Here is a 27,121-nt window from a genome sequence, read left to right on the forward strand (position 1 = left end):
TCACAACTGTAGCTCCCCATTATTCTGATATTAACCAATTTTCTCAGTGTCCACATGCACCTTGAAATAATTCTGGGCTTTTTTGTGGTTGCTTTATGTGTATGCACACACAGGATTCTTTCTCACACAATAGTTGGAGCCAAATAGAAGTTGAATGTCAGACATAAAGAAAACAGATAGAAACATTTCTCATTCCAAATACCTGGATCCACATACTACACTGAATTTGAATCCAGAGAAAAAATTAGAACTGGATCCCAATCAACTGAACAACTACAGACCAGTGTCAAATCTTTCATTTCTGGGAAAGATTCAAGAGAAGGTGGTGACCTCACAATTCCAGAGTTTCTTGGATGAAACCAATTATTTGGATCCATTTCAATCTGGTTTAAGGCTCTGTTACCGAACTGAAACGGCATTGTTCGCCTTGGTGGATGATCTACAAAGAGAGCTAGACAGGGGGAGTGTGCCCCTTCTTGTTCTCTTGGACCTCTCAGTGGCTTTCGATACCATCAACCATGGTATCCTTCTGGGCCACCTCTCTGGAATGGGGCTTGGTGGTGGTTTTCTGCAGTGGCTTGCTCCTTCTTGGAGGGGCGGTCCCTGAAGGTAGAACTAAGGGACTCCTGTTCGACCCTGTGGCCTGTGGGGTCCCTCAGGGTTCAGTTTGGTCCCCCATTCTGCTTAACATTTACATGAAACCGCTGGGAGAGATCACCCAGAGCTTTGGAGTTCGGTGGCAAATTTATATGGATGACACCACACTCTATTACTCTTTTCCACCAAAAGCCAAGGATGCCGTTCTGGTCTTGACTGGATGAGGGCCAACAAGCTGAAACTAAATCCAAACAAGACAAAGGTACTCCTGGTCAGTTGTAAAGCGGATCAGGGTGTGGGAAGACATGGATTTGCAGTCTGGGGGTCATCCTGGACTCATCGCTGACTGTGGAACTACAAAACCATGAGACTACAAAACTCTAGTTTGGATTAGTGTAGATGAAAACAATGGGTTTGGGGGGGGGGGAGCATTCTTTGAAAATATTATTAATCTTGGATTTATATTGTTAAATAGAAACTTTTAAAAGAAAAAACACACCAGATCTTAATGCATTTAAATTCTGAATTATATAAAATATGTATAGAATTTACAAACCATTATGTCCAATAAACTGAAAAATAAGAGATTTTTTAAAAATTACTTTGAAAATCACTTTAAATCTTCCCTGTCTTTAAAATGTCTACCCCTTTCTGTCTTTTGTAGAGCACATCTTAAACTATTCAATAATAGAAGTTGTTAGTTACCACCTGAGATTTGATAAAGGGACAACTAAATAGAGTTACAATGAATTTCTTTCCTTTCAAGTTGTATCATATTGATGACATGTATGCTTCAACACAAAATGGAATTTATGCAATACACCGTTAACATAGAGAGAAGAGTAATTGAAGACTTTTCTGTCAATGCATCTGAGAGGACATTTCATTATTTGAATTCAGGCATTTAGACATATTCAGACATTGATACAAACAGAGCAGAATATGATGAATATGTACAAATAATTCTTGAAGCTTGACACTGAAGTAACACACAGAAGATATAGCAATGACTGCAATCTTTATCATGTTCTTTTTCATCTAGAGAGCAGTGAACTATTCATGAAAACTACTAATTGTTGTGCCATATGTATTGTCGAAGGCTTTCATGGCTGGAATCACTAGGTTCTTGTGGGTTTTTTTCGGGCTATAGGGCCATGTTCTAGAAGCATTTCTCCTGACGTTTCGCCTGCATCTATGGCAAGCATCCTTCGAGGTAGTGAGGTCTGAGTACCTCACTACCTCTGAGGATGTTTGCCATAGATGCAGGCGAAACGTCAGGAGAAATGCCTCTAGAACATGGCCCTATAGCCCGAAAAAAACCACAAGAACCTGTTGTGCCATAGCTTCTTGCTTCATGTCAAGAAGCTGTTGTAGCAAGGAGCTAATTCATCTGTACAGAGATCTCTTCATTTTGGAGTTTGTTTTGTAGCTGAATCTTGCGACATTCCTTCAGAATCTGTATGATAAATGTTTATGTGGTTTGACTGGGATTGTTCAGAAGTAAAATAGCTAATAGTACACATTGAAGCTTCTGATGATTGGTTGCCATGCTTACATTTGTGAATACTCTTAATTTCCTGTAGCCATCTAAGCCAGGGTTAGGGAGCATGAAATCCAACCGTAATGTGGAAAATGGTAATGAGAATTGGAGCCCAAAAACTCAATCTCGTATCAGAACTGCTACACTGAGTTGAAGTATCAAGGAATCAGAGCTAGGAAGACAGAACTAAGCCCAGATTGACAGACAGTGTCAAAAAGTTTCAGGAACCAATAGTCCTAATGCTTAAAGTTAAGGATTGCAAGAAATTTGCTTGTGGAACAAACTATTCCTTCCCCACTTTTCTGTCACATCTGCCATTATCTGCTGAATGAACTTCTTGGTGCTGTTCAGGCATGTAGCCGGGGGGGGGGGGGGGGGCTCGAGGGGCTGGTTGCTCTAGATCTCTTTTCTGGAAACTTGATAAAGCCAGAGTCTGAAAGGCAAGCAAAATCTTATTTGGGCATGCATCTTATACTCAGGGATGTAAAAGATAATGTGTATGTTTTAGCATATTTTCCACTGTTAAGCTGCTCTTTAAAATGTTAACAGTAGCTATGTTCTTGGGGGCTGAGTGAATTAAAACTAAACAAAATTTGCATGTCAGGCACACTAGACCATGTAGGAAAATACAGACAGACTAATTTCTGTTGCCAGCTTCCATAGAAGTGATGATATAGAATCACAGAATCATAGAATGGTAGAGCTGGAAGAGACAACATGGGCCATCCAGTCCAACCCCCTGCCATGCAGAAAAAGGCTCCCATAGTGTCAGTGCCATGCACAGAAACCATGGTCCTAGTTACAAATATCTTGTTCAGTATTTTGGGGTTATAAATGCAAATTTGTAGCATGATTTTCCTTATCAAGGGCCCCAGCTTTCACTGATACAGTCACACAGTCTTGGTTGTTTGGGCATAGGTTTGATTGCAGTGAAATAATTGAATCAGAACTCAAGCAGTTGCATCTCCTAATGTTTTGGATTTTAAGAAATCAGGATTTGAATGCCCCGTATCTCTGGAAACCCAATGTGTGTGCTGGGCATGTCAAAATTTGGGGAAGATAATAGGAAACCCCTGAATAAATGTTGACGGGAAAACCCTATCAGAGAAAATCCATGTTCGCATTTGTTTTGAAGGTACATTACAGCAGCAGCATACAAAAAATCACCCCCTTTGTTTCTGGATTCTGTTTTGTAATTTAAAAATCAAAACACATTTACCCATAGCTTGGCATCTTCTTAGGAGGCCATTCTTGCTGTCCCTGCACCCTCACAAGTATAGTAGAGTCTTGCTTATCCAACATAAATGGGCCAGCAGAATGTTGGATAAGCAAAAATGTTGGATAATAAGGAGAGATTAAGGAAAAGCATATTAAATGTCAAATTATGTTATGATTTTACAAATTAAGCACCAAAACATGTTTTACAACAAATCGACAGAAAAAGAAGCTCAATACATGGTAACGTTATATAATAATTACTGTATTTACAAATTTAGCACCAAAACAGGGCAATGTATTGAAACAGCTGTGGATCCAGGCGGGATTTTATACCCCTACTACAATTAATCCTTATTTCTCACAATAACTGTCTTTCTTTTTTTTCAAACTTGGTTCATTTCACCCAATAAATATTTACGACTTAAGCGTGTCCTTTTTCTTTTAAAAATCACGTTTTTCAGTCTTTCTTTTAAAAATGTTTTCCTCCTCATGATTTGTCATTGTCCCTTCACTTGGCAACCCTCTCCACCGCCCCTACCTGCCACTTTTATTTTTCACCTTTTAACCAGTTTTTCATGATAAATCAACTTTTCTTTTTAAATTTTTCTCTGAATAATATCTACTGTATTTTCCCATTTCCTCACACTATTTAATACTTTTAAAATACTTTTTCCTCATACCATTTAATATTTTTAAATATTGTTTTCATCTTTACATTTGTATTTACTTTTCAATACTATTTGCTTTAACTTTTCACTCATTTTCTTTATCTGTCTAACCAGGACAAGCTAATATTTAGTTCTTTATCCTCTGCTCTTAAGAGTTCTGAGTATTTTTGTCTTTCTGTGATCTTGGTTTTTGTGGTTATTTTTAGTCTTCATTTTCCTCTTATCTGTCTAACCATACTTACCAGATTTCAAGTAATGGTTCTTTTCCCTCGTTCTCCTCTGGTTCAGTTTATAGGAGTTCTCCAAGGTTCTATTTTGAGGGCCATTGCTTCTTATTCTTTGCCCATAGTCAGTCTTTTAGAGCAAATTGTCATATGTTAGATTACAATATTCTTTTATATTACTGATCTTTCATTTTTTGTAAATTTCCTGAACTTGTCTATTATATCTACAAAGCCTATTTGTCCATGCTCTGAAGCTAAATATTTCAAAGAGAGTTTCTTAGTTTAACCCTTGACTCCTTTAAGTTTCTTTGCTACCACTTTCCCTTCTTTTCAAACCGAAAATATTTTTACCCTTCTACCTCCCCAACTATTTCATCATGAGTACAGGCAGAAAAACTACTCTGATTCAGACCAAAGGTTCATTTAGATCTGAGTTTCTCAATCTCTGCTTCTCCAGATGTTTTGGACTTCAGCAACCACAATTCCTAACAGTTGATAACATCTGGAGGTGCAGAGTTTGAGAAATACTGATCTAGATGATCACTCTGTTGGTCAGTGCTACATCTATCAAAAGTAAATAAACAAAATATAAACACAGTAATTCCTTGCCTAGGTAATGTCTCATTAAATTTGTGGCTTATATGACAAATCTGCCACCATGGTTTTATTTATTAATTTGCTTTTTGCATTGAATATATTTCTCAAATAATGGAATATGTACGCTGCTCTTGAGTCCCCTACAGGGGTGAGAAGCGTGGGATAGAAATAGAGTAAATAAATAAATAGAAATGGGAATTCATTTATGCTGAAAAATTTTGGTTTAACCAGTTGACAAAATGTGAACTTTAGTTTGTTTATGTTTTCATGCATTTTTATTACAAATAGATTTGTTTTCCAATGAAAGCTGTTTCCTTTTAACTATATTGGCACTTAAAACTGCAGTAATTAAGAACAGAAAACCCCAAGAACTGGCAGATTTGTTCTGTGTTCACTGTTTTTTATGTTTTTAATAAATGTGTTTTTATACTGATGACCTCTCTTAATTTCCTATGTATGAAAACTAATGAGTGTTAGACATGAGTTAGGTAAACAATGCTTAATTTGTAGTGGTTAACTTTTTCAAAAAGTTGTGCTTGTATTTTGTATTCCTTTCAATATTGATTATTACACAAATTCATGTTACGCAGTTTTAGTCATATGTGAAAACCCACTCTGTGGACACAGGTGAGGGCAACAGGAGTTCCTGAAACGAGCCACCTCTCTGGATGCCAAATCTAGTGATAAATCCATATGCTCAGAGCCATACTCTTCTCTCAGCAGATGAAGGATTCAAACTCTTTTCTTGTTTGAGAGAAGAGACAGAAGCCTGCCAGTGCTTCTCTTGGCAGAGGAAGGAGATGAACTCGTTTCTCAGTGAAGAGAAGTGATAGAAGTCCTACTGCACAAAACTATACTCTCTTGGCCAATGAAGGAAGGAGATACCTCTCTTGCTCAAGAGAAGTGTATGGTTCTGTGCAGCCTGGTTTCCTGCTAGATGTAGAACCTGGGAGAGGGCTGCTTTCAGGAGCTCATCATGGGCAGCCTGTGCCCCAACATGTGAGTTTTTGCTTCGACAACTCTTTCAACTGTATGGAAACAGGTGAGCAGGGGAATATTTTGAATATAAAGTAATATCAGCTTTCAGTGGCATGCCAGATAGGGGAGAGATGAGCCAATTGACAAAAATTCTCCCCAGAAAAAGGGTTCCACATTTTATGCAAAAATTGTGTTATACAAAAGGTCCTGGAATAGACCTATAGTATAATATGTGGACCAACTGACCTGCTATGGTTCTTTGATAAAAGTATAATAATATATGGAAAAGAAGAAATAGCCAACACATTGCTATAGTGAGAGATACAGATTTTTGAGTATTAGATACTTGAGAATGAAAGTGCGAATAAATTGTCATATACTGATAGTGTGGACAGAACTATTAAAATGTAAAACCTTTTGAAGAAGTCTTAACAACATGTATATATTGAAGTACGAGGACAATGTGTTTTCTCATCTCCATGACACTTGCACTGCAACATTCCAGACAATATAAAAATAGTGGAGAAAAAGCTATGAATGGTGGCTAGATCACATTTTTCTCAATAGTATCAAACTATAGCTTCATTTCTAAATACTGATTTCCCCTATATATCTTGGTCTCTGGGAGATATGATTGGTTGAGCAATGATTATATATTTTCTGCATAATATAGTGATTTCTGGAGTAGTACTCTTGAGTTCATCCCCCTCCCCCCATTATTTGTCCAGTGAGAGCCAGTATGGCCTAGTGGTTTGTGTGTTGATGTATGAGTTGGCAGATCAGGGTTTTTGAATCCCCGCTTGACCATGAAAGCCCACTAAATGACACTGGGCAATTCACATATTCCCAGCCCCAAATACACTTTGGTTACTGTAAGTGAGAAACAACTTAAAAGCACATAATAACCAACTTAAAAGAAAGCAAGTTTTTCAAGGTATTGATGCAGAAAATGAACACCTTGCCTTTTTGAGACCACAAGTTAGTACCATCAGTGAGCTAGTTCTTGCTGAAACTCAGTTACTGAATTGAACTACTAGAGTCATGTTCCTGTGTTGAATTTGGGCAAAGCTTTCTTTATAGGACTGAGAGTGAACAACCATTTTGTTATTAAGAGTTAGCTGTCAAATTTTTGTTTAAAAAGTGTAAATTTGTTGATTAGGTGTGTGTGTTCTGTTTACATAGTTATGGGCAAGTGTTGCTACTATATTGGTACTCAAAACGAATGTGTCTTAGAAAAATACCCATAACACCACCCATCCAGGAAGTAGAGCTGTCTATAATGCTGAGTCCTAGCAATGAGAGTGCTTACTTTTCTTTGCTAGTTTTCTCCCTCCTCTTTCCCCGATAGTAGCTGGGAGTTGTTGGGGTCAGGCAGGAGAGTGTAAAAGCTTCTGTGGGTGAGCTCCAGAGTTGTCACAGGGAGGCCCCAGTATGAGACTGTAAGGTCATGTCATTTTTTCCTGTAAATCTTGTAATTTCGTGCTTCAGAGCACAACAAAGTGAGAGAGTCAGCAGGGAGTGAATTAAATTCCCCCATGAGAGCTCCTGTGGGGTGGGCCTCTTGCGTTCTGTCTACAGTTCCCTTGGCTCGTGCATCATGCTGTGCATCCCCTTAATCTAGCAGCAGGTCTCATGCCGTCTCCTGCGTACCAGCCTGGCTTGGTGCCCTCTTGACATGTTCTGGCACCCGTCACAAGCCGTATTCTTCTTGCACAAGCCATTACCAGTTTAATAAACTCACACAGACTTTACAGGGTTCCCAAAAGCCCATAAAACAGAGGGTTGTCCCTACTGTCCCCTTGTGAACAAAGCTCCTGTTGTGTGGCTAATGCAATTAAAATGGGGTCTATTGGAGACTTCATACAGCTGGCTGGGGCATCACAGTTTCCTCTGGCAAGCTGTCCTTCTGATCAGTATAGCACTTGTGCTGCTAGCTTACCACTTTTCATTCCTCAATATTCTTCGGTCTCCTCTTGAACTCTAGCAAATTAATTAATTGATTCCAAATACTGAAACTTTAAAAGAGGCAAGGAACCATGTGAGAGGAAGCCACAGGGAGGAGGGAGCAAGCTTGTTTTCTGCTTCCTTGGAGACTAGGACGCGGAACAATGGCTTCAAACTACAAGAGAGGAGATTCCATCTGAACATGAGGAAGAACTTCCTGACTGTGAGAGCCGTTCAGCAGTGGAACTCTCTGCCCCGGAGTGTGGTGGAGGCTCCTTCTTTGGAAGCTTTTAAACAGAGGCTGGATGGCCATCTGTCAGGGGTGATTTGAATGCAATATTCCTGCTTCTTGGCAGGGGGTTGGACTGGATGGCCCATGAGGTCTCTTCCAACTCTTTGATTCTATGATTCTATGATTCTAACCAGCTGTATGAAGTGTTAAAGACTTGGAGAGGTTTAGTTGAAGGGCCCGGCAAAGCTGGGCTCCTGTTTGTTTGGTGTTCAGCACTTACCCTGCATTATTGGGAAAAGTCACCACCTCTTCCGGAGCTCTGTTTCTTCATTTGTCACATTATCTGAAGTACTTTACAATGATCCTTGAACTTATCTTTGGAGTTGCGTGTTTTTCCTTGTGAGGGTCAGTGATATTGTAAGAGTCCACAGTTTAGTGAATGAGGCCACAGGACTGAATGGATTCAATCCAGGTCACATGGCGGGTCAGTACAACTGTGTCATGAATAAAATCCAACCCCTTTGAATTGCAATCAGGTCTGTCCTTCCTTGAAGAAACACTTCTTGAGCAAATGCTACTGCAAAATGGAACCTGAAAAAGAAAAACAGGCTATTCTGCATACACTGGATGTGCATAAAAATGCTGTCTGAGCCATTGCCATGGGTATTTGGATGCCAGATGGTGCAACTGAAACTTTAAACCTGTTGAACTTTGAATAGGATTTCTTTGTAATTGTTTTCTTTTGTCCTTTTGACTGGTGCTGCTATAATAGACAAATTCAAGGAAATGCTACTTGCATTCCAGAAGAAGGCAGCTTGTGTCTCACCTGATTTATAGAAGCACTTATACGCAAATGACCTGTTGAGATTTCATGTGTTGACATGTAGCTCCATGAATTTTAAGACTTAGCCTTTGTGTTCAATAGTTTGTAAGAGATATCTTTCACAGTTGTTGCAGGTTTTTGTAAACCAGCATAACACAATTTTAGTATTTCCTTTTTGGTGTCTTTTATAAATATGTTATTGACTTTTGCATTTGCATTACTGTGATCACTAAAAGTTGTCTTATATTTCCGGGAAAGAGGAAACAGGGAAGAGAGAGAAACGGTTTGCTACTTCTGCTTTTTAGTTAGACAGTTACTTCTAAAACCTGTAAATAACAGTGAATGTATTTCTATTTCGCATTTAACAAAACTTTTAAATAAAACATTTAATTTCCTCTGAACATCTGTGTTGTGGCTTAATTTAAAGTAACCTGGAAAAGAATGGTGTCTGAAAGATGCAAACGCATACATATGTTATGCTTTCGAATCTGTTGTGGCCTGAATCCAGTAATGCTCTAGCATTGGGACTTGGCTTCTCTTATTCTGCTTTGCATCTGCCTGTGGCACTGAAAATCTGCCTGGAGTGAGGGATCCCCTATCATCCAGAGTGATTAAAAGAAATGGCAATTTGTGGGAGGGCAAATCTCCTCCCCTCCAATAATACTGGCCCACGTAGTTTCAGGTAGGGGAGGTATCCTAATGGGAGCTTACCAAGTTATTCTAAAATTTAATTGCACAGTATTCATAAACTGCATATAGTGTGTAAATCATATTGAACATTACAACTTTCATATGCATTTTACAAATATTTTAATTGATATATTTTAGTTTAGAATGTATTGTGTGCAATCATTAACATGAAGTGAGTGACAGGAATCTAATTTTGTGCTGCTTCATAGGTGGGTTGTATGCATATGAAATTCTTAAACTGTCACCAGTTATAAGAGCATTGGTTATATCTTTAGGTTATTTACAGATTTATATTATGAACATAAATATGTATGTAAGCGATGCTGCATTTCATCAAAATACGGTTAAATTGCAAAACAAGACTATACACTTTTAAAGTTATATACCTATCTTTAGAAAACTGCAACAATAAGACTTCTGTCTTACATTTGCATGCAATGGTGTCTGCAATTTTACTGCATACAGATAAGTGTACACATGCTAATCTGATCCATCTGTAGAAAATCAGCTGCTCCTCCAAACAGAGAAAGTACGGTAGAGTGTGCAAGGCTTAAATGCCTGACGGAAAGTAACTTTGTTCTTTATAGCTGGAAATGTGGAAAATTAACAAGCAGCTCTTTCTCTAGGACACACCCTGCAAGTGCCTCTGCCGACTGGGGAGAGCACAGCCGCCCTTTGGAAGCCAGAGCCTTGATTTACGGCCGCAGTGTTGACAGCTCAGTGGAACCCACATGCTGTTTGCAGCACCGCCAAGCTGGGCTATGACCTGCCGACCTCTACCCCTGTGCTCCCCCCTCCTGTCTCTGTGCTGTAATAAAAACCTGTCTTGCAGGCAGGGCTACAATGACTTTGTTGTTCAAAAATGTACCAATTTTTTGAGGGGGGGGGGGAGGTGGAAATTCTTCTCAAAGCAAAAATGAGGAACGTATGAGGAAGTGGGGCTCTGGGAGCAGCTGCTTTTGGTACCGCAGGATTGTTTGTGTTAGAGGTTATTCTCTGCTTGCAGTCAGCTCCTGAATGAATCGTCTTGCTTCTATACAAGTATACCCCCCATGGTGGTATCTTTCTGAACATACACATTTGGGTTCATTTCTCTTCTGTCCATTTCCCATTTCTGTAGTTTTATAAGATTTGTGCCTCCATCATGCACACTTCCCTTTTAACATCTCAATTAGAAAACAAGGGGCAAACATGAAAATGTATATATTTATAAAATCAAGGGAGTTGGTCAGCCATCTCACTCAAATGTGGCCAACCTGTGGCCCTCGGAAGTTGCTTACGAAAATAGATTCAGTTGCTCAAGATACCAGATTCCTGTCTTTGGAATCTCTAACTTATTTTCTGCTTCACACTCTGCCACCACAATTATGCTACAGAAGATGCCAAATGGATATAACTCTCTTTTTGTGTCCGTTTTTCCGTGCACATTTGGTCTCCTGCCAATGAACTAGCTGGCTGTCAGACAGCAGCATGATTGTATGGGGAAAAGGGTGTTTGAAGAGGGTTATGTCCTTGTCCCTAGTTCCTTGGCACAATCACACAGCCATGTTGACAGGTGTTTGATATAAATTGCACTTCTCTCCTGCCAACTGAGTAATGTATGGTGAAAGGGAGAAGTATGAACTTCGTGTACCTGGAAAGGTGGTATCTCAGTATCTTCTTATTTTGAGACTGGATAAAAGAAGAGCAGGTGAGGATAGTTGGTGGAAGTGTGCACCCATACAGATGTTACCACACTCATTGCCCATATAGCTTTGGGGATCAAAACAATTGCCCATTTTGACAGTCTATCTCTGTTAACAAGTGTTCTCTCACTTCTAGTAGCCTTGAGTTAGTCAGGATTGTATTTTTGTAGCATATCCGTTTGACTACAAGTATAATAATCATTTGTTTCAGAAAGATTGTCTCCTTTATCCTGTAAAAATTCTAAAAAGTTCTGGCTTACTGTGAACAAGTCAATGTAATGATCCATACTACCCTATTAACTTCCATCGCAAGTGGGCAGAGTTAAACAAACCATGGTTTATGATGCTGTCTTCATAGGAAAGAGAGAAGCCAGTATGCTAGGTTAGGATGTCATGCTAAACAAGCCACAAAGGGAAAGCTGTTTCTACTTTCAGGAGGATTGCCTTCTGAACAGTAAAGGAGTGTTTATTATTTATTAATTTACTTCATTTATATACTGCTTTCCTCACCCCAGGGGGGGGGGGGGGGGGCTCAAAGCAGTTTCCAACATAGCCATGTCAAAATTCAACAACTTACAAAAACATGAAAACCTAACATAAAGCAACAATAAAATAAAACTATCAGTTAAATCAGGGGTCCTCAAACTATGGCCCGGGGGAAAACACACAATAACAACAACAACAATCCTATCTCATCAGCCAAAAGCAGGCCCACACTTCCCACTGAAATACTAATAAGCTTATATTTGTTAAAATTGTTCTTCATTTTAATTATTGCATTGTTTTAAAGTGTTTTTTGAACTACAAATAAGATATACATAGGAATTCATTCATGTTTTTCAAATTATAATCCGGCCCTCCAACAGTTTGAGGGACTGTGACCTGGCCCTCTGTTTAAAAAGTTTGAGGACCCCTGAGTTAAATCATAAAGTGTAACAACATTTAAATATTAAACTGTGAAGTTAAAACATATTAATATAAGCATTAAAATCACATGATCCAAAAGCATTGTCCAATATCAGATAACAATTGCACGTAATCCCTGTTTGTTTCTTGTATTACTTACTACCCAAATGCTTGGCTCCACAGCCATGTTTTTGCTTTTTTTCCCCTGAAGGCCAAGAATGGGTGGGAAGGAGTTCTGTAGACGAGGGGCCACCACTGAGAAGTTCTTGTCTCTTGTTCCCACCAATCGCGCCTATGAAGGAGGCAGAACTGAGAACAGGATTTATTGTAATATGAAAACAGAGCCCCATTGCCTTTCCATCTCCAATACACTATGTTGTCTAGGTGTTGCTATGGGATCTGACTGGGAAATAGGTCCAAAGAAACAGAAGAGTATGGAAATCTGGCAGGTCAGGAAAATTCATTTGATATTCCTATGTCTTTTCAGTGACTTATTACTACAGTGTTTTGGGATTATTGAGGTCTCCAGTTCAGATTGCTCTTTCAGGCTTCTGAGCTTAATTTCTTTTGGAATTCTCAAACCATTCATTGGAAACGAAATGTTTGTAGTCTTTCTAGTGTACCATTTCTTCCTCCTTTACATAAACAGCAGAGAAATGCTAATGGGAGCACATCGCTTCATGGGAATGAGGTGTTTTGCTATATGCATTATTTCAGTGCTAGTGTTTCATGGTAAATACAAAATACTTTGGCAAATCATACTTGGCCTGCTGTCTTGAGCACATGAGCTGTTATAATTCTTTAACATTGAGGTGCATAGTATTATGCATGTTGCACTGAAAAGCGTCTGAAAAAGAGAGATTGATTAACTTTTTCTTTTCCTCTTGTACTGTATTCCTTCCCTTCCAGGCTCTTCAGGTGGCACGACAGTTCCTTCTCCAACAAGCAACAGGTCTGACCTCTCCCAGCAGTAATGAAAATAAGCAGCCAGCTGTTCAGGTGAGGGGCAGCAAAAACTTGAGTGTTTCCTTTGAAACTTTTGTAAGAAGTATAATGCTAAGAAGGTTCCTACAAAGAATACCTTTGAAAAATTATGCTTTCTTTATGTGCTTTCAAGAAGGACTTTGTATCATATGGATCAACTACTTAACATTTAATTGGTACAGTAAGGAGACAAACTAGTCTCAGTGGCATGGCTATCAATGTAACATCCTTTTGAGGTAATTCTCTGCTGCTGTTCCTACTACACAAATCAGGAACACCATGGAGCTGGAGGCTTACCCTCCATGTTGTCAGTTTCTCATTTGGCCATCTCTATTGTGAGTGATTGATGTTTCATTCTTGAATGCCGCCTTGGTGGATATTTTTTTCTTTTTCTGAAAAAGCAATAGTATGATACCCACACTTGCGTAGAATTACATTTAAATAATTTAATTAATGGGAGTTACATTGGGTGACAGAAAATGCCCCCCTCAACCACCACCACCTCTGGATCTAGACGCTGCAGGCCATGTGTCTATTTGGTTTCCACCTCTGGATCTAGACCCTGCAGGCAATGTGTCTATTTGGTTTTTGTATTTTCTCCCATAAACTGAATTAATTTGCACAATCATTAAACCATGGGCTACATATTATCTTTTATGAGGTGAGACTATTCTGTTTCATGACAGGTGGGTGCTTACAGCAGTCATCACAGGCACATGCTACACTGTTGCTGCCACTTCTTTCCCTGCTCTAGTCAATCAAGAAACCTGTCTGAAACAATTGAGTATTTTCTAGATAAGTATTTAAAAAGAGAATCAATAGCCACCACATCATAATAATGGACTTTGGATCTGCATGTCACATTTAATGGTTGATATTGTAATGTTAGTTATTTTGCCTATTTATTTATGTTGATAATATCTAATATACATGGAAATCTTGCTATGATGATGTGCTGTAACTTGCCTTGGTTAGTCAGCCTTCTACTTAGTACCCTCAAGTTCTTTTCTTTGTCAACAGCTTCTTCATTGTCATGTAAGAATGTATGGATCAGATCCATGTCATTTTTACTTAAATTCATTGATAATTCAGTTTCTTCCTATTTCCAGATTATTTTTTAAAATGTGCATTAATATGTATATGATTTTATCCTAAAATTAATATCACAGTTTTCAGAGAAACATGGATGTAGAAAAATTGATTTCTGAAATAATTTTGCAGATCAGAAGGATGTGCAAATCATGTCAGTTTTCTTTCAAATGCAGAATGAATGATGTCCTCAAAACTCCCCACTCTCTCCATGCTTTATCCCTTTTCCATTCCCTTGTCTGAAAACTCATTTCAGTCCCGAACTACTTGGCTTTCCCCCTTTAGTCATATTTGTTAGAGAAGTCTGCATAGCTTGCATTCTGAAAATTCATTCTCCCTTATCTCCAGCTAAATGTTCTTGGATGGTAGAAGATCTCTGCTTGTGCCAATTGATGGTAGTGAGAGTTATAGTAGACAATTATGGGCTGATGTGGGTCATGTATGTCTTAAGTATAAAGCAGTTCTGTATATATTTACCAGGGTAGTATCCATTATGGGCTCCACGTTGTGCATGATTCTTTTTTATGTGAAGAGGATGAGAACTGTTGGAATGACTAAATTTATATGTGTTTAAATAGAACTGTTTGAGATTTGAGTCTAGCTGGTACCATCAATTCTGCCATTAACTTGTAAAGCTTGGTTTTTATTGGATTGGGAATTGAGGGAGAAATCTTTCTGAGGTGAAAGATCACAGGGTCAGAAAATTCAGTAGATCCTTAGAAATCATAACTGCCTGTGGTTGGAAGGGAAAGCCAGCATGATTCTATTCCTTGACTATCTAGGATGTTAATAAAGGAAACTGGTTGACCTTTTTTCTTTGTGCTAGGAGGAGTGACACCAGATTAGTGTCATTTAAACTGTTGTTGTTGTTCATGATGAGCAGCTATGTAACATTTTTATTAAAATATTAAAAATCACACACTTTTCTAAAGAACTTAGGAGAGTGTATAAAACCAACCTGACTATTTTAAAACAGTGTAATATTGTAAATAGTCAAAATTATTTGAAAAAAATCTAAAAACATAGCAAACAATTTATCTAGTTAAGGTTAACAATTTAACGATTTTATAAGTTGTATGAAAACTGGTGAATATAGTTTAAAATGGTGGTGCAGCGGGTTAAACTGCTGAGCCATTGAACTTGTTGACCAAAAGGTTGGCGATTCAAATCCAGGGAGCAGAGTGAGTTCCCGCTGTTAGCCCCAGATTCTGCCAACCTAGCAGTTTGAAAACATGCAAATGTGAGTAGAGGAATAGGTACCACTTCTGTAGGAAGGAAAGGGCGCTCCATGCAGTCAAGCTGACCACCTGACCTTGGAGGTGTCTACAGACAATGCTGGCCCTTCGGCTTAGAAATGAAGATGAGCACCACCTCCCAGATTTGGATACTAGACTTAATGTCAGGGGAAACTTTTACCTTTACTTATGTACTGACTGGTGCAAAATCAGTTAGCCTGGAAAAGCTGTGGTAAACAATCACATTTTACTTGGTGCCAGAATGACAGTACTGTTGGCACCAATTGGGCCTCCAGTAAGAAAGTATAGTATAAATAGAGTGTCAGTATAGAGAATGCTTATTTCATCATCCTCCCATTTTGCTCTTTCTAATGGGACACATGGGAGAGACCCCTCCAGATCTAGGCAGGAATAGATACGGAGAGACTTGTTTCAAGCACCGAAGTCTCAAGCCATTTAGGACTCATCATCATTACCACCTTAAATAACACCAGCAGCTAGATTAATTTTTTTTAAGTTTGTCATTGTTTTGTGCCTTCAAGTTGTTTCCAACCTATAGTGACCCTAAGGCAAGGCAATAATGTGGTTTCTTAGCAATATTCATTCAGGAGCAGGTTACCTATACATTCCTCTGAGGCTGAGCATGTGAGTAGCCCCAGGTCACCCAGTGAGTTTCCATGACTGAGTGAATATTTGAACCCTGGTTTCAGAGTCCTAGTCCAACATTCAAAGCACTAGACTTTTTCTATATGGATTTTCAATTATCCAGTCAGCAATCTAGCCTCTTCATTGTGTACTAACTGGAAGTTTCAGAGTAATATTCAAAGACAGTCCCATAATTTGCATTACAGTGGATTAAACAAGAAGTTAACTTGTGCATGGACCACATTTCCTATCTGTCACGGCTGGCCCTAAGCACTTTGAATTATGGATTGCATCTGGCTCTCCAGTGATAAAGATAGATCTAAGGTATTCCTAAGATATGCACCTGCGCTTTCAGCAGGAATACCACATCATGCAAGGTAGGTGGCTTACCTAGTTCCCAGACTTGCAAACCATGAATCCACAGAGCCTCCATCTTAAGGATATTCAGCTTCAATTTATTGACCCTCTTCCAGCACCTGCACAGCCTCAACTGGATCTGATGACAAAGAGGAGTGTCATAAGCATACTGATGGTGGTCAACCCACTAACTTCCTTATAACATCACTGAGTAATTTCATATAGCTATCTTACAGAATAGAAGCAACATGGAATCTTTGTAATGCAAAGTTTAATAACCAAGGAGCTCAACAGGAATCCTTGAGTGCTACTTTCTGTTGTTCCTTCATGGATTCTGTAGTTGGGGGAACAATGAACTTGCTGCAGCAGTGATGAATGTTGGACATGGTCATCTGAAGAGTCCATCCAGAACAGGTTTCTTGAAGGCTGCTTCATTCTAGTCTGCAGATCTAAATTATAGTGGTTGTCAAAAACAAAACTGGAGTCTAGGTGAATCTTGGAAATATACATTATAGCCTTTCTAGCCTTTCTCAAAACTATTAACTTCACCATCATGCTGGTGGAGTGTTCAGAAGGCATAACTGAACAATTAATATTCTGGTTCTTGTGATCATTCAAAATTGCTTTGAAAATCTAGGAAGACATATGCTGATCAAGCATGGGCTGGTCTTCTGGAAAAGCCCCTATTCAGCCATAGATGATACGATGTACAAGAAGTCTTGATTCCATTCACCAGAAGTGGTCGGAAGATCTGAGAAATGAAGTGTTTATTTGCTATCCACAGATGGCAGGGGGAAAAACATAGGCAGAGCTAACCATTGAAAGGTGTGAAAGTGAGAATTCTACCATGTGTTTTAAATTGTGTCCTTAAAAATACTGTAAGAGAGATCCATAAGGAGATCTATTTACTCGCTATCATGGCAAGTTAGCATAAGGGTCCCCTGAATAAGAGAGATGGCAAGTTGTCAAGTTTTCAAATGGATTGTTTGTGACTGAATTCATTAGTCATGTTTAGACAGAACAACAAGCAAAGATTATTGAAAAATCTAATTTTTTTTCTTTAGGAATGTGCTGGCACACACTGTCCAGTAATACTGAGATCTGCTGAATTGTCAAGGAACTAACAAGGAAAAAAGTATTCTCTTTATGTGTAAATTTGTTGCCCTGTTGGTTCTCAGACTCTGATATTAGAGTTTGAAGCTGATACTCCATTCTGGGAAATGGAGCTGGAAATATAAGGAACCTGAAAACTGAACAAGCAAAGAAGAGGAAGGAACCTTCTCATTCAGTATTCATCACAAAAGCAATTCTGGCTTCCATGTTGGGCTGATCTTCTTCCTGTTGTGGGTGTAGTAGGCAAAGTATAGTTATAGCTTCTAAAGCACCAAAGAAAACCCTCCGTCACCTTGCTTTCTCTTTTGTTTCCTCCAAGGAGATCTCTTTGCCACTAGTCAACAACTGGTGAATTCAGTTGACTGTCTGATGAGCGGAGATATGAATTGCCATGTATTTCATTCCATCACCCAAAAGAATTTAAAAAAATTTAAAATGAGGTTGATTACAAAAAGTGGTTCAGTTTTTTTTCTCAGTTCCTTTTTGCATTTTGGGATTTATTTTTTGATATATTTTTTAAAAATTTGCATTAAAACATGGTATGGGCAAAAAGATTCTCAAATGTGAAAAATCCCAGTCATTTGACATTTTCTTTGCTGGGGTATTTCCATTCCCTCAAACTTCTCTTTCTTGCTGATGACAAGGAAATATTCCTACTGCTGAGTAAGAAACCAGAATTTTCAACCTCTCTTGGATCCATTAGACACTTAATTTATTTTGAAGGTCTTGAGGACTCTGAACAACATGTCTTGAAGCTGATGAGGACTTTGAAGAATACAGAAGATGATTTAGATTATTTAGTGAATGGAATACAAAGTTGGAGCAGAAGTCCCTGATACCAAAGCACTAGAGAGGCAAAGAGGCCCAAAGTGTTTTCCAAAGATAATACAGGATAAATCAATTAGAGAAGGCTACATAGAACCAAGCTTAAGTAGTCCATAAAGAACTCAGTGGAAAGAAGACAGAAAAAAATCTTGCTGGCTTTGAATAGTCTCTTTCTAGAATACCTTAATGACACTGCACCCATGGCCCTTTTTCTCCAGCCACTAGAGCCTACATCCATCATAGTTAAACTGGCGTGGCACACCAACAAGTAAATGCTACTGCATATGACAACGGGAATCAACACTTAAAGTCTTCAAGAACTTTTTTTGAAAGTTTGCTCATCCTCTGACTTTTACATGTACTGTATATTGCGGTAAAAGTAGTTGCAAGTAAGCAACTCTCCTGCTAATGCTGTTGAAGAAAGTGGAGAAGTGGACAGATTTGGGCATGAACATCTGAAATATTCTCATACATATTTACCAGCCACTAGAGGGCTCAAAGACTCGTACACCAATTGTGATTCACCTCTATATGTAAGGGTTGGGATAGGAGTCTCCACCTATAAACACTTTCTTGGCACTGAATTTGATATTGAAGTGTTAAAAGTGTTTATAATAGCCTAAAACAGGCTATTATAAAGCCGCTGTTGAAGAAGCCATCACTGGACCCCACCAAATTCGAAAACTTTCGGCCTGTTTCCAATCTTCCCTACTTGGGCAAAGTCATGGAAAGCGTGGTGGCCTCACAACTCCAGGTATTCTTGAGAGACACTGATTATCTGGATCCGGCACAGTCTGGTTTCAGACCAGGACATGGTACCGAGACGGTCTTGGTCGCCTTAGTCGATGATCTGCGCCGGGAGCTAGACAGGGGGAGTGTGTCCCTGTTGGTGCTCCTGGACCTCTCAGCGGCCTTCGATACCGTCGACCACGGTATTCTTCTGGGGCGCCTTGCAGAGATGGGTCTCGGGGGCACTGCTTTGCAGTGGCTCCGGTCATTTCTGGAGGGCCGTACCCAGAAGGTGTTATTGGGGGACTCCTGTTCAACACCACAGCCTTTGACCTGTGGGGTTCCTCAGGGCTCCATCCTGTCCCCCATGCTGTTTAACATCTACATGAAGCCGCTGGGTGAGATCATCCGGAGTTTCGGGGTGCGGTGTCATCTGTACGCAGATGATGTCCAACTCTGTCACTCCTTCCCACCTGCTACTAAGGAGGCCGTCGAAGTCCTGAACCGGTGCCTGGCCGCTGTAATGGTCTGGATGAGGGCGAACAAACTGAAATTAAATCCAGACAAGACAGAGGTACTCCTGGTCAGTCGCAAGGCCGAACAGGGTATAGGGTTACAGCCTGTGCTGGACGGGGTCGCACTCCCCTTGAAGGCTCAGGTTCGCAGCTTGGGTGTGACCCTGGACTCGTCGCTGAGCCTGGATCCCCAGGTTTCAGCGGTGACCAGGGGAGCATTTGCACAGCTCAGGCTCGTGCGCCAGCTGCGCCCGTATCTTGGGAAGTCTGACTTGGCCACGGTGGTACACGCTTTGGTCACATCCCGCCTCGACTACTGCAACGCTCTCTACGTGGGGCTGCCCTTGAAAACGGCCCGGAAGCTCCAGCTAGTCCAGCGCGCGGCAGCCATGTTGTTAACAGGAGCAGGGCGTAGGGAGCACACAACGCCCCTGCTGTCCCAGCTCCACTGGCTGCCGATTTGCTACCGGGCCCAATTTAAGGTGCTGGTACTATCCTACAGAGCCCTAAACGGTTCCGGCCCAAAATACCTTGCAGACCGCATCTTGGCCTACGAGCCCACGAGGACCTTGAGATCATCCGGGGAGGCCCTTCTCTCGATCCCGTCTGCCTCACAGGCACGCCTGGCGGGGACGAGAGAGCGGGCCTTCTCGGTGGTGGCCCCCCGGCTGTGGAACTCCCTCCCTGCTGAAGTTAGACAGGCGCCCTCCCTTATGGCCTTTCGTAAGAGCCTGAAAACATGGCTCTTCGAGTTGGCCTTTAACTGAGTGCTATATCTTGGCAATGATGACCGGAATGGACCACGACTATGAGACTGACTATGACCCATGATATGACGAAGCGGATTTTTAGTATAAGTATATGTCAAGTAGTAGTAGCATGTTATGTATTGTTCTGATTACTGTAAATTGTCTTTTCTATGTTGTTGTTCACCGCCACGAGTCGCCCCCTGGGCTGAGAGTGGCGGTAAATAAGTGCAAGTAATAAATAAATAAATAATAAATAAAAGGCCATTAGAGTTGACCATGTGTGGTGTTATACAAGTACCAAATGCATATAGTTATTAGGTAGGGTACAAATGGTTTTTTGCTTCATGGTGCCCTAAAATGTGCAGGTGAATGGGAAAAACCCAGAAGAGTTCCCTGTACCATTCATTCATTCTCCATTTATTTAACATCGCTTTTGTTGAGAGATATAAATCAACTGAGTAATATTTTATCAACTGCATTGTTATTAATTGAAATGAGCATTTCATTTTAAGAAGTGATACTTTCTGAACACTGTAGACTTTTTTCCTACTAGAACTGTAGACTTTTTTTCCTACTTTCAGCCAAACTCATTTCCCACTTGCTGTCCAAAATAATGCCCAGAACCTGATAGAAGAAACATTCCTGGTTCTGTATAATTAAGAAGGAAGATTAATGCACTCCTATTTACTTATCCTATACTCTGACTACAGACCTCGGAGTTAACAGATTATCAGAGCTGTTATTTTTGTGTCTCTTACTCTTCCTCAGTATTTCTAATATACAGTTGAGTCTCACTTATTCAACCTTCGCTCATCCAACATTCTGTATTATCCAACGCAGTCAGCCTTCCGCCTGAATCCACAGCTGTTTCAATACATTGTGATGTTTTGGTTCTAAATTCTTAAATACAGTAATTACTACATAACATTACAGTGTATTGAACTTCTTTTTCTGTTGATTTGTTATAAAACATGATGTTTTGGTGCTTAATTTGTAGCATCATAACGTAATTTGATGTTTCATAAGCTTTCCTTAATCCCTCCTTATTATCCAACATTTTCACTTATTCAATGTTCTGCTGCCCTGTTTATGTTGGATAAGCAATACTCTACTGTATGTGATACGTCACACAGCAAACTGTCCCTATTTCAGTAGAACTAGCCAATAATGATGATGGTGATGTTGGTATTAAACAGAATGATGATGACATCGCAGCTTGCATTATTTGATCTAGATATCACAAGGAAGAGTGTGAAATGGAAATAGAAAGACAGCAGTTCCATGACTGTCGAAACATCAGATTATGTCCTGAATCAGTTTCAAGCAAGCACCAAGCCTACTTATTGCTTCAAAGATATAAACATGTCCTGCTTTCAATTTGGATATTCCCAGAGATGCTGCCAAGATGGAGGTCATTGCACATATACACACCAGCAAGGGCAGTAGGCTTGGGATACAAAAAGTGTTGCAAAATGAGCATAAATTCAGGTCTAAAGGAGGAACAGAAAAGGAAGGGGGAAGCCCAAGTGAATGGAAAGTGACAATTTTAAATAGCTGTGTGGAGGGGCTCTCCCTTCAGCCTAATTAAATTTATCGGTGAACAGCAGGTTACCTTATTAAAGCCACGTGGGTTTAATTAATAAAGGAAAGTAATTAGTATGTGCTCTCCTGGAGCTAAAGGTCCTGCCTATATCTGGCTGAATTGCCTCCAAAATCTGCTGGAAATGGAGGAAACCCAGTAGAGCAGGATGTGGAGATGAGGGAGGCTGCCTTCTGCTTCCTTGGATGTCTCAAAAAGTGAAACCCATACAATAGCCTTGCCAGTGTTTATTCCCATTTTATGTCTGTTGAAATACATCTGAAATAGAACAATTTTGCTTTCTAATTTCCTCTCACTTCCGCTGTTCTGTTTGTGATCTCAAGTGTATAAACTGTCTTCTACTCAACCAGGTTGGTCCCATTTGTTTCTCACTTGCCTGCCTATCTCTAAAATGACTGAATTGAATCTGGATAGTGTTGGTTTGAAGGCATTCCTCTATCTTTGGTTATCCATGTATTTTAATAATGGAAGAAATGCAAGTTCATATGTCTTAATGGGTCTTACTCTTGAAGATGCATCATAAAAATACTGCCTCTGAGCAGTTTGTGGGACATGTTGGAATACAGACTTTTCCTGAAACATATTTTCCTTTCCTTCTACCCTACCCAACCAGTTTTTAAGCATGAATTTTAAACATGTGTCCTTTGTTTAATCTCGGTTTTGTGTATTTTAATATGTATTTTATAGAAATACATTTTAATATGTGTATTTGCAATATTTTTTCAATTTTTATGTGTTTTAATTATTCCGTAACCCACTTTGAGTCATGAGGAGAGGTGGGTAAGAATAATAATAATAATAATAATAATAATAATAATAATAACAACCACCCCCACAACCAGTACCTCCTTTTCCCCTCCCCCCTCCCCTTCTCCCTCTGGTCTCCATCACACCTGCCTTGAAAGAAGCTGCCTTTCTATGGAAGGAATGGACAGGCCATCATCTTCATTAACAAGTTTAACTGAAAGTGAAAAATGCAAAACCAGTGCTGATATTAACGACAATAATTCAGCAGGGCTCCTTTTGAGCCAACAGCTTTTTCCAATAGCTTTTCAGGAAGGAAATGCAGTCACCAAATGGAAAATATCTTGAAAGAACAAAGGCAGTAAGGGTGAAGTCAGATTCCTGTAATCTGTGAGTGTCTTCGCTATTATTTGTATATGTGTGTATATTTGTTCCTGCCCATCTTTTTGACTTTTTTCATCTATTGTTCTTGTCTCCCTACTGTTTCTTTTCCTAGTGTTTATAAAACTGTGTGTGTATGTGTTGCATGGTTCTGTCTTTCCAATGTAGTCTCATTCTGTCATTGCTTGTTTATCTTCCCTTTCACCCTCACTCAACCATGGTCTGTTTTCTCTCTTATATTTTGTTTTCCAGTCTCCGGTCTCTTCCACTATCCCCAACCCTGTTCCAGCCTTTCCCAGTCTCCTCTCTGTTTGTTTCTGTGGCTTTCTCAGAGTTAGCAGAGCCTGCCCTTCTGTCTCCCTCCCCACCTTTTGTGTTACAAAAGAACTTGTGAAAGTTGTAGACATGAGTCAGGAATAGCTCATAACTCAGCAGCTTCTCTCCCCCTTCACATGCCCCAGCATTGCAACTGGAGGAGGATCTGAATGAGGGGAGATATGGGATTACGCAGACTCTCTTTTAAAGGAAGTTTATCTAACAGTGGAATGGTGTGGATGAGATTGACCAGGAGGGCTTTTCCATATGCATTTGTGGGTGTGTGTGTGTACGCGCACACGCCTGGAGAGTGTATTAGTGAAAAAGAAAACTGGGTAGAGCAAGGTTCCTTAGGCCAAAATCTGGTCTTCATGAAGTATGAAAAGGTGACTATAGGATGTGTGTCAAAGAAATTTTCACTTAAACATAAACTCTGTAACACAGCAGGACTCAAGAGGAGCAGAAATACTTCCCTGACTTCTAATGGGAGCAAAAGTAAATGCTTCACTTTTTCCTCATTTGCTTGCCAGGGCTGCAGAGATTGCCTCCCTACATTGGTCCCAAGCCACATTTAAAAAGTAGAGTCCATTTTGCAGTCTAGTTAACTCTTGATTGCTGCTGACATTTTCCTTCTGCAAGAATATAAAGGCCTGAAACTGTGTAAATCAATTGTATGATTATGCATAGAACTGGGGTGTAAGCAGTTTCCACCTTCTGGGAGAGAGAATGTGTTAACATTTTCAGGACTGCTGTGTATTGTTTTATTTCCTCCTCAATTACTATGGGTGAGAAGCAAGGATGAAAGAAAGAAAAATGCCCTGCAACTGGGTGTAAGAGAAAGTAACACAACCTGGGACTATGCTGTGGCAAGAGTTTGAACACTGAACATACTAGTGGTTGATAAGACCAAGTTCTTGCCCTCCAAGGCTCAGATAACACTGCATTGCAGCCTACAGTGCACAGTGTGAACACCAATGCATGCTAATTTTGTTTTGTTTTGACTGTTAATCTTAATGAATGGCACAATGTCAAATATCAGCATTTTTGCCTACTTTTGAACTGAAGGCTTAGTCAAACAAGTTGAGAACATGCACCTCTCTTTTAAAAAATGTATATGCCCTAATTTGGTCTTGTAGTGCAGTTTTGGTAAACAGAGCTAAATTGGCTGCCTGCCACCTGACTTCAGGGGCCTCTGCCCCCTCTGGAAGGGTTGGCAGATTTTATGCTTCTAGGATTTACCTTGTTTTTCACTAAACATGATGAGGTCCGCCAGTCAGAGGCCAGGTGCACAGTAGAGGCTCAAGGAGGCAGACATAAAATTGCCAAACATGATGCATGTGAGCACATGTTTAGCCTAAGAATTTTTTTTCAGTGGGCACTGGAGCTTGCATACTGGTTGTTTCACACACAGTCTCCCCCTCCCCATACATTTTATTGATTTCAGCAGCCTAATTTAGGAAGGAAAAAAGTATTTACCTCTTTGTATTGTTAAACTATTGAAAGTTGAATGCCTTGCTGATCTACTGCAAATCATCCAGAGATCTGCTAAGCATTATGATCTAACTGCTGTCCACTATTGCCTTATTAAATTCAGGATTACTCTCTAGTTCTTCAGTTGGTTTTTAGCATTATGTCTCCATGGTAGGTTCTTAAACTTTGGATTTGATTCTGCTGTGCAGAACTTGGAAACAGGAATCTATCCGTGGCTTCAAAAAGCAAGCATCATCTTTTAGTCCAAGGAGCATCTGAATGCCTTTTATTCAACACGAGAGAGATAATATTTTATTGAGTTGTCACTGTGGGGATAGATGTGATTTTAGGAAATATACCTTAAATGTGAAGTTTATTACATGACACTTCATTCCAAGTGATCAAGGAATAAATAACAACAGGTAGCAATTTTAAATCATTTTCAGACAGATGATTTGCCATCTTAATAAGATGACTATCAATTTATTTTTCACAATTTCAGGGCCTAGGTTCAAGTGTACCATGAACCCCACTGCATGATGATGTCTACTGTACAAGGTTGTCAAAGATAAAATGGAGTGTTAGGGATAATGCCATGTATGCTTCCCTGAACTCTGTTAAAAATATTTGGACTATAATGGTGCCTAGAATTTTACTTACACTTCCACTTGTTGATCATAACAAATATTGCCTCATGAGCATTTTCAAAAGTTCCAGTTTTTATCAAGGCAAACAGAAGCAGCTAGGGTTGCATTTTTAAATTTGCACAAGAAAAAGGATGCAAGTCTATTGGCTGATCCAGACTGGCCAAAATTCCTGAGATTTAACAGGAGTTATTCCTGTACTGATCTCCCCAATGACACACCTCTTGTCCTAGTCCATTGCAGGTGAGCTCCTGGAACCAACCCCATCTTTTCAAATCCAAGGCAGTGTATATTTCATTGTTGTTTTAAACTCTGTAATGATTCTGAATCAGGAAAGACTAAATTTCTATATTCTTCTCCATTTTGACATCTGGGTGGTCACTTTAATACTTGATCAATAAGGGTTTGCTCTTTTCTCATTGAGCATCTCTTTGTTCCCTGAGTAAGGTCCAAGGAGGTGAGGAATTTCACCCACATTATCTTTCATGTTGTATAAAATATAAAGGACGAAGTTCCCATATGTTTAGGGCATCTGAATGTTGCGATGGGAAACCCTTTTATGTCCTGCCTAGGCACAGAATATCCTGTCAAATCCCAAGGTCTTTGGCTAACCTGGCTGAGTACTAAGATTGCATACCTGTATCTGATTACCAATTTAGTAGGGTTTACTTTTAAGTAGACATTCAATGTAGAATTGTGAACTAAGGGTGGTTTATTTAAGTGTTGAAGCTTCCAAGGAATTTAGGGTAGAAGGGGACAGGATAGGAAGAAAAGTCATTTTTAAGTGCCTTAGTTTAGTTGTTTTCCTGTCATGGTATAACTCATTTTTTTTCTGCATCAACATCTTGAATTGCCCCTCAAAAGAAAAAGGTCCAGAGCAGAAATAACATTGAATGCAGCATGTATCAATCTATTTATTCCATTTGAAATCCATGATAGCATCTAGACACTTTTTCAAAGCTGGGATCTTTTCAAGTGCCACAGTAGCTCTGATTCTTCATTGCAACTAGAGATTGGAATGCAGCTCTTTAAAAAGTGAGCTTACATTTCCAAGGCCCCCCCCCCCTCAAAGGAATTTAGTAGCTGCTCTAGTTACTTTAAAATGCTTTGCCTTATCATTTTTCAAATAATATACCTCAACTAAAATACTTAAGTTCAGTATTTAAAGAAAACCACCCAAAGGAAACCGCAAAAGACAAGTACCCAACACTGTGTAAGGGAATTTAGATGGAAGAAGAAAGTTGCAGTACATACAAGTGTGAATAATGTAGTCAAGATTGCTTTAGGTATCCACACTTAGACCTTGTGATATTCCTCCTCCACCATTAAATAAAACAATTTCTCCATAATTATAAATGCAAAGTGTTGTAGGTACACAATAGTTATACCTTTGTTTATTGGGAAAAAGTTGTAAGTAACTTGTTATTTCTAACTGGTTACTTCCAAACTTTTTCCGCAATCATATGAACTTGATATTTTTGGGAGATGTGCTGCGTATTGGGATCCAGAGAACCATCTAGATCCTGCATTGTTGATAGAATTTGTGTCAATTTCTAAAATTTCTGACAATGCAAAAGCAACAGTAGAATCTTCTATTCTTTCTCTTTGTCAATTTCTGAAAGAA

The 27,121-nt window shown here is 39.6% G+C and overlaps 1 protein-coding gene across 6 annotated transcripts in view; it reads left to right on the forward strand.

The window, feature by feature from the left end:
- The window catches only part of FOXP4 (forkhead box P4), a 174,512-nt gene that overhangs the window by 69,129 nt on the left and 78,262 nt on the right, over nt 1-27,121 (forward strand). For all 6 annotated transcript variants that reach the window (XM_067468003.1, XM_067468002.1, XM_067468006.1 and 3 more), the window contains one exon: nt 13,012-13,101. In XM_067468003.1, coding sequence (XP_067324104.1) covers nt 13,012-13,101 — 90 coding nt within the window. The remainder of the gene's footprint in view (nt 1-13,011; nt 13,102-27,121) is intronic.

This window comes from Anolis sagrei, chromosome 4 (genome assembly GCF_037176765.1).
Source record: "Anolis sagrei isolate rAnoSag1 chromosome 4, rAnoSag1.mat, whole genome shotgun sequence".
Lineage (NCBI taxonomy): Eukaryota > Metazoa > Chordata > Lepidosauria > Squamata > Dactyloidae > Anolis > Anolis sagrei.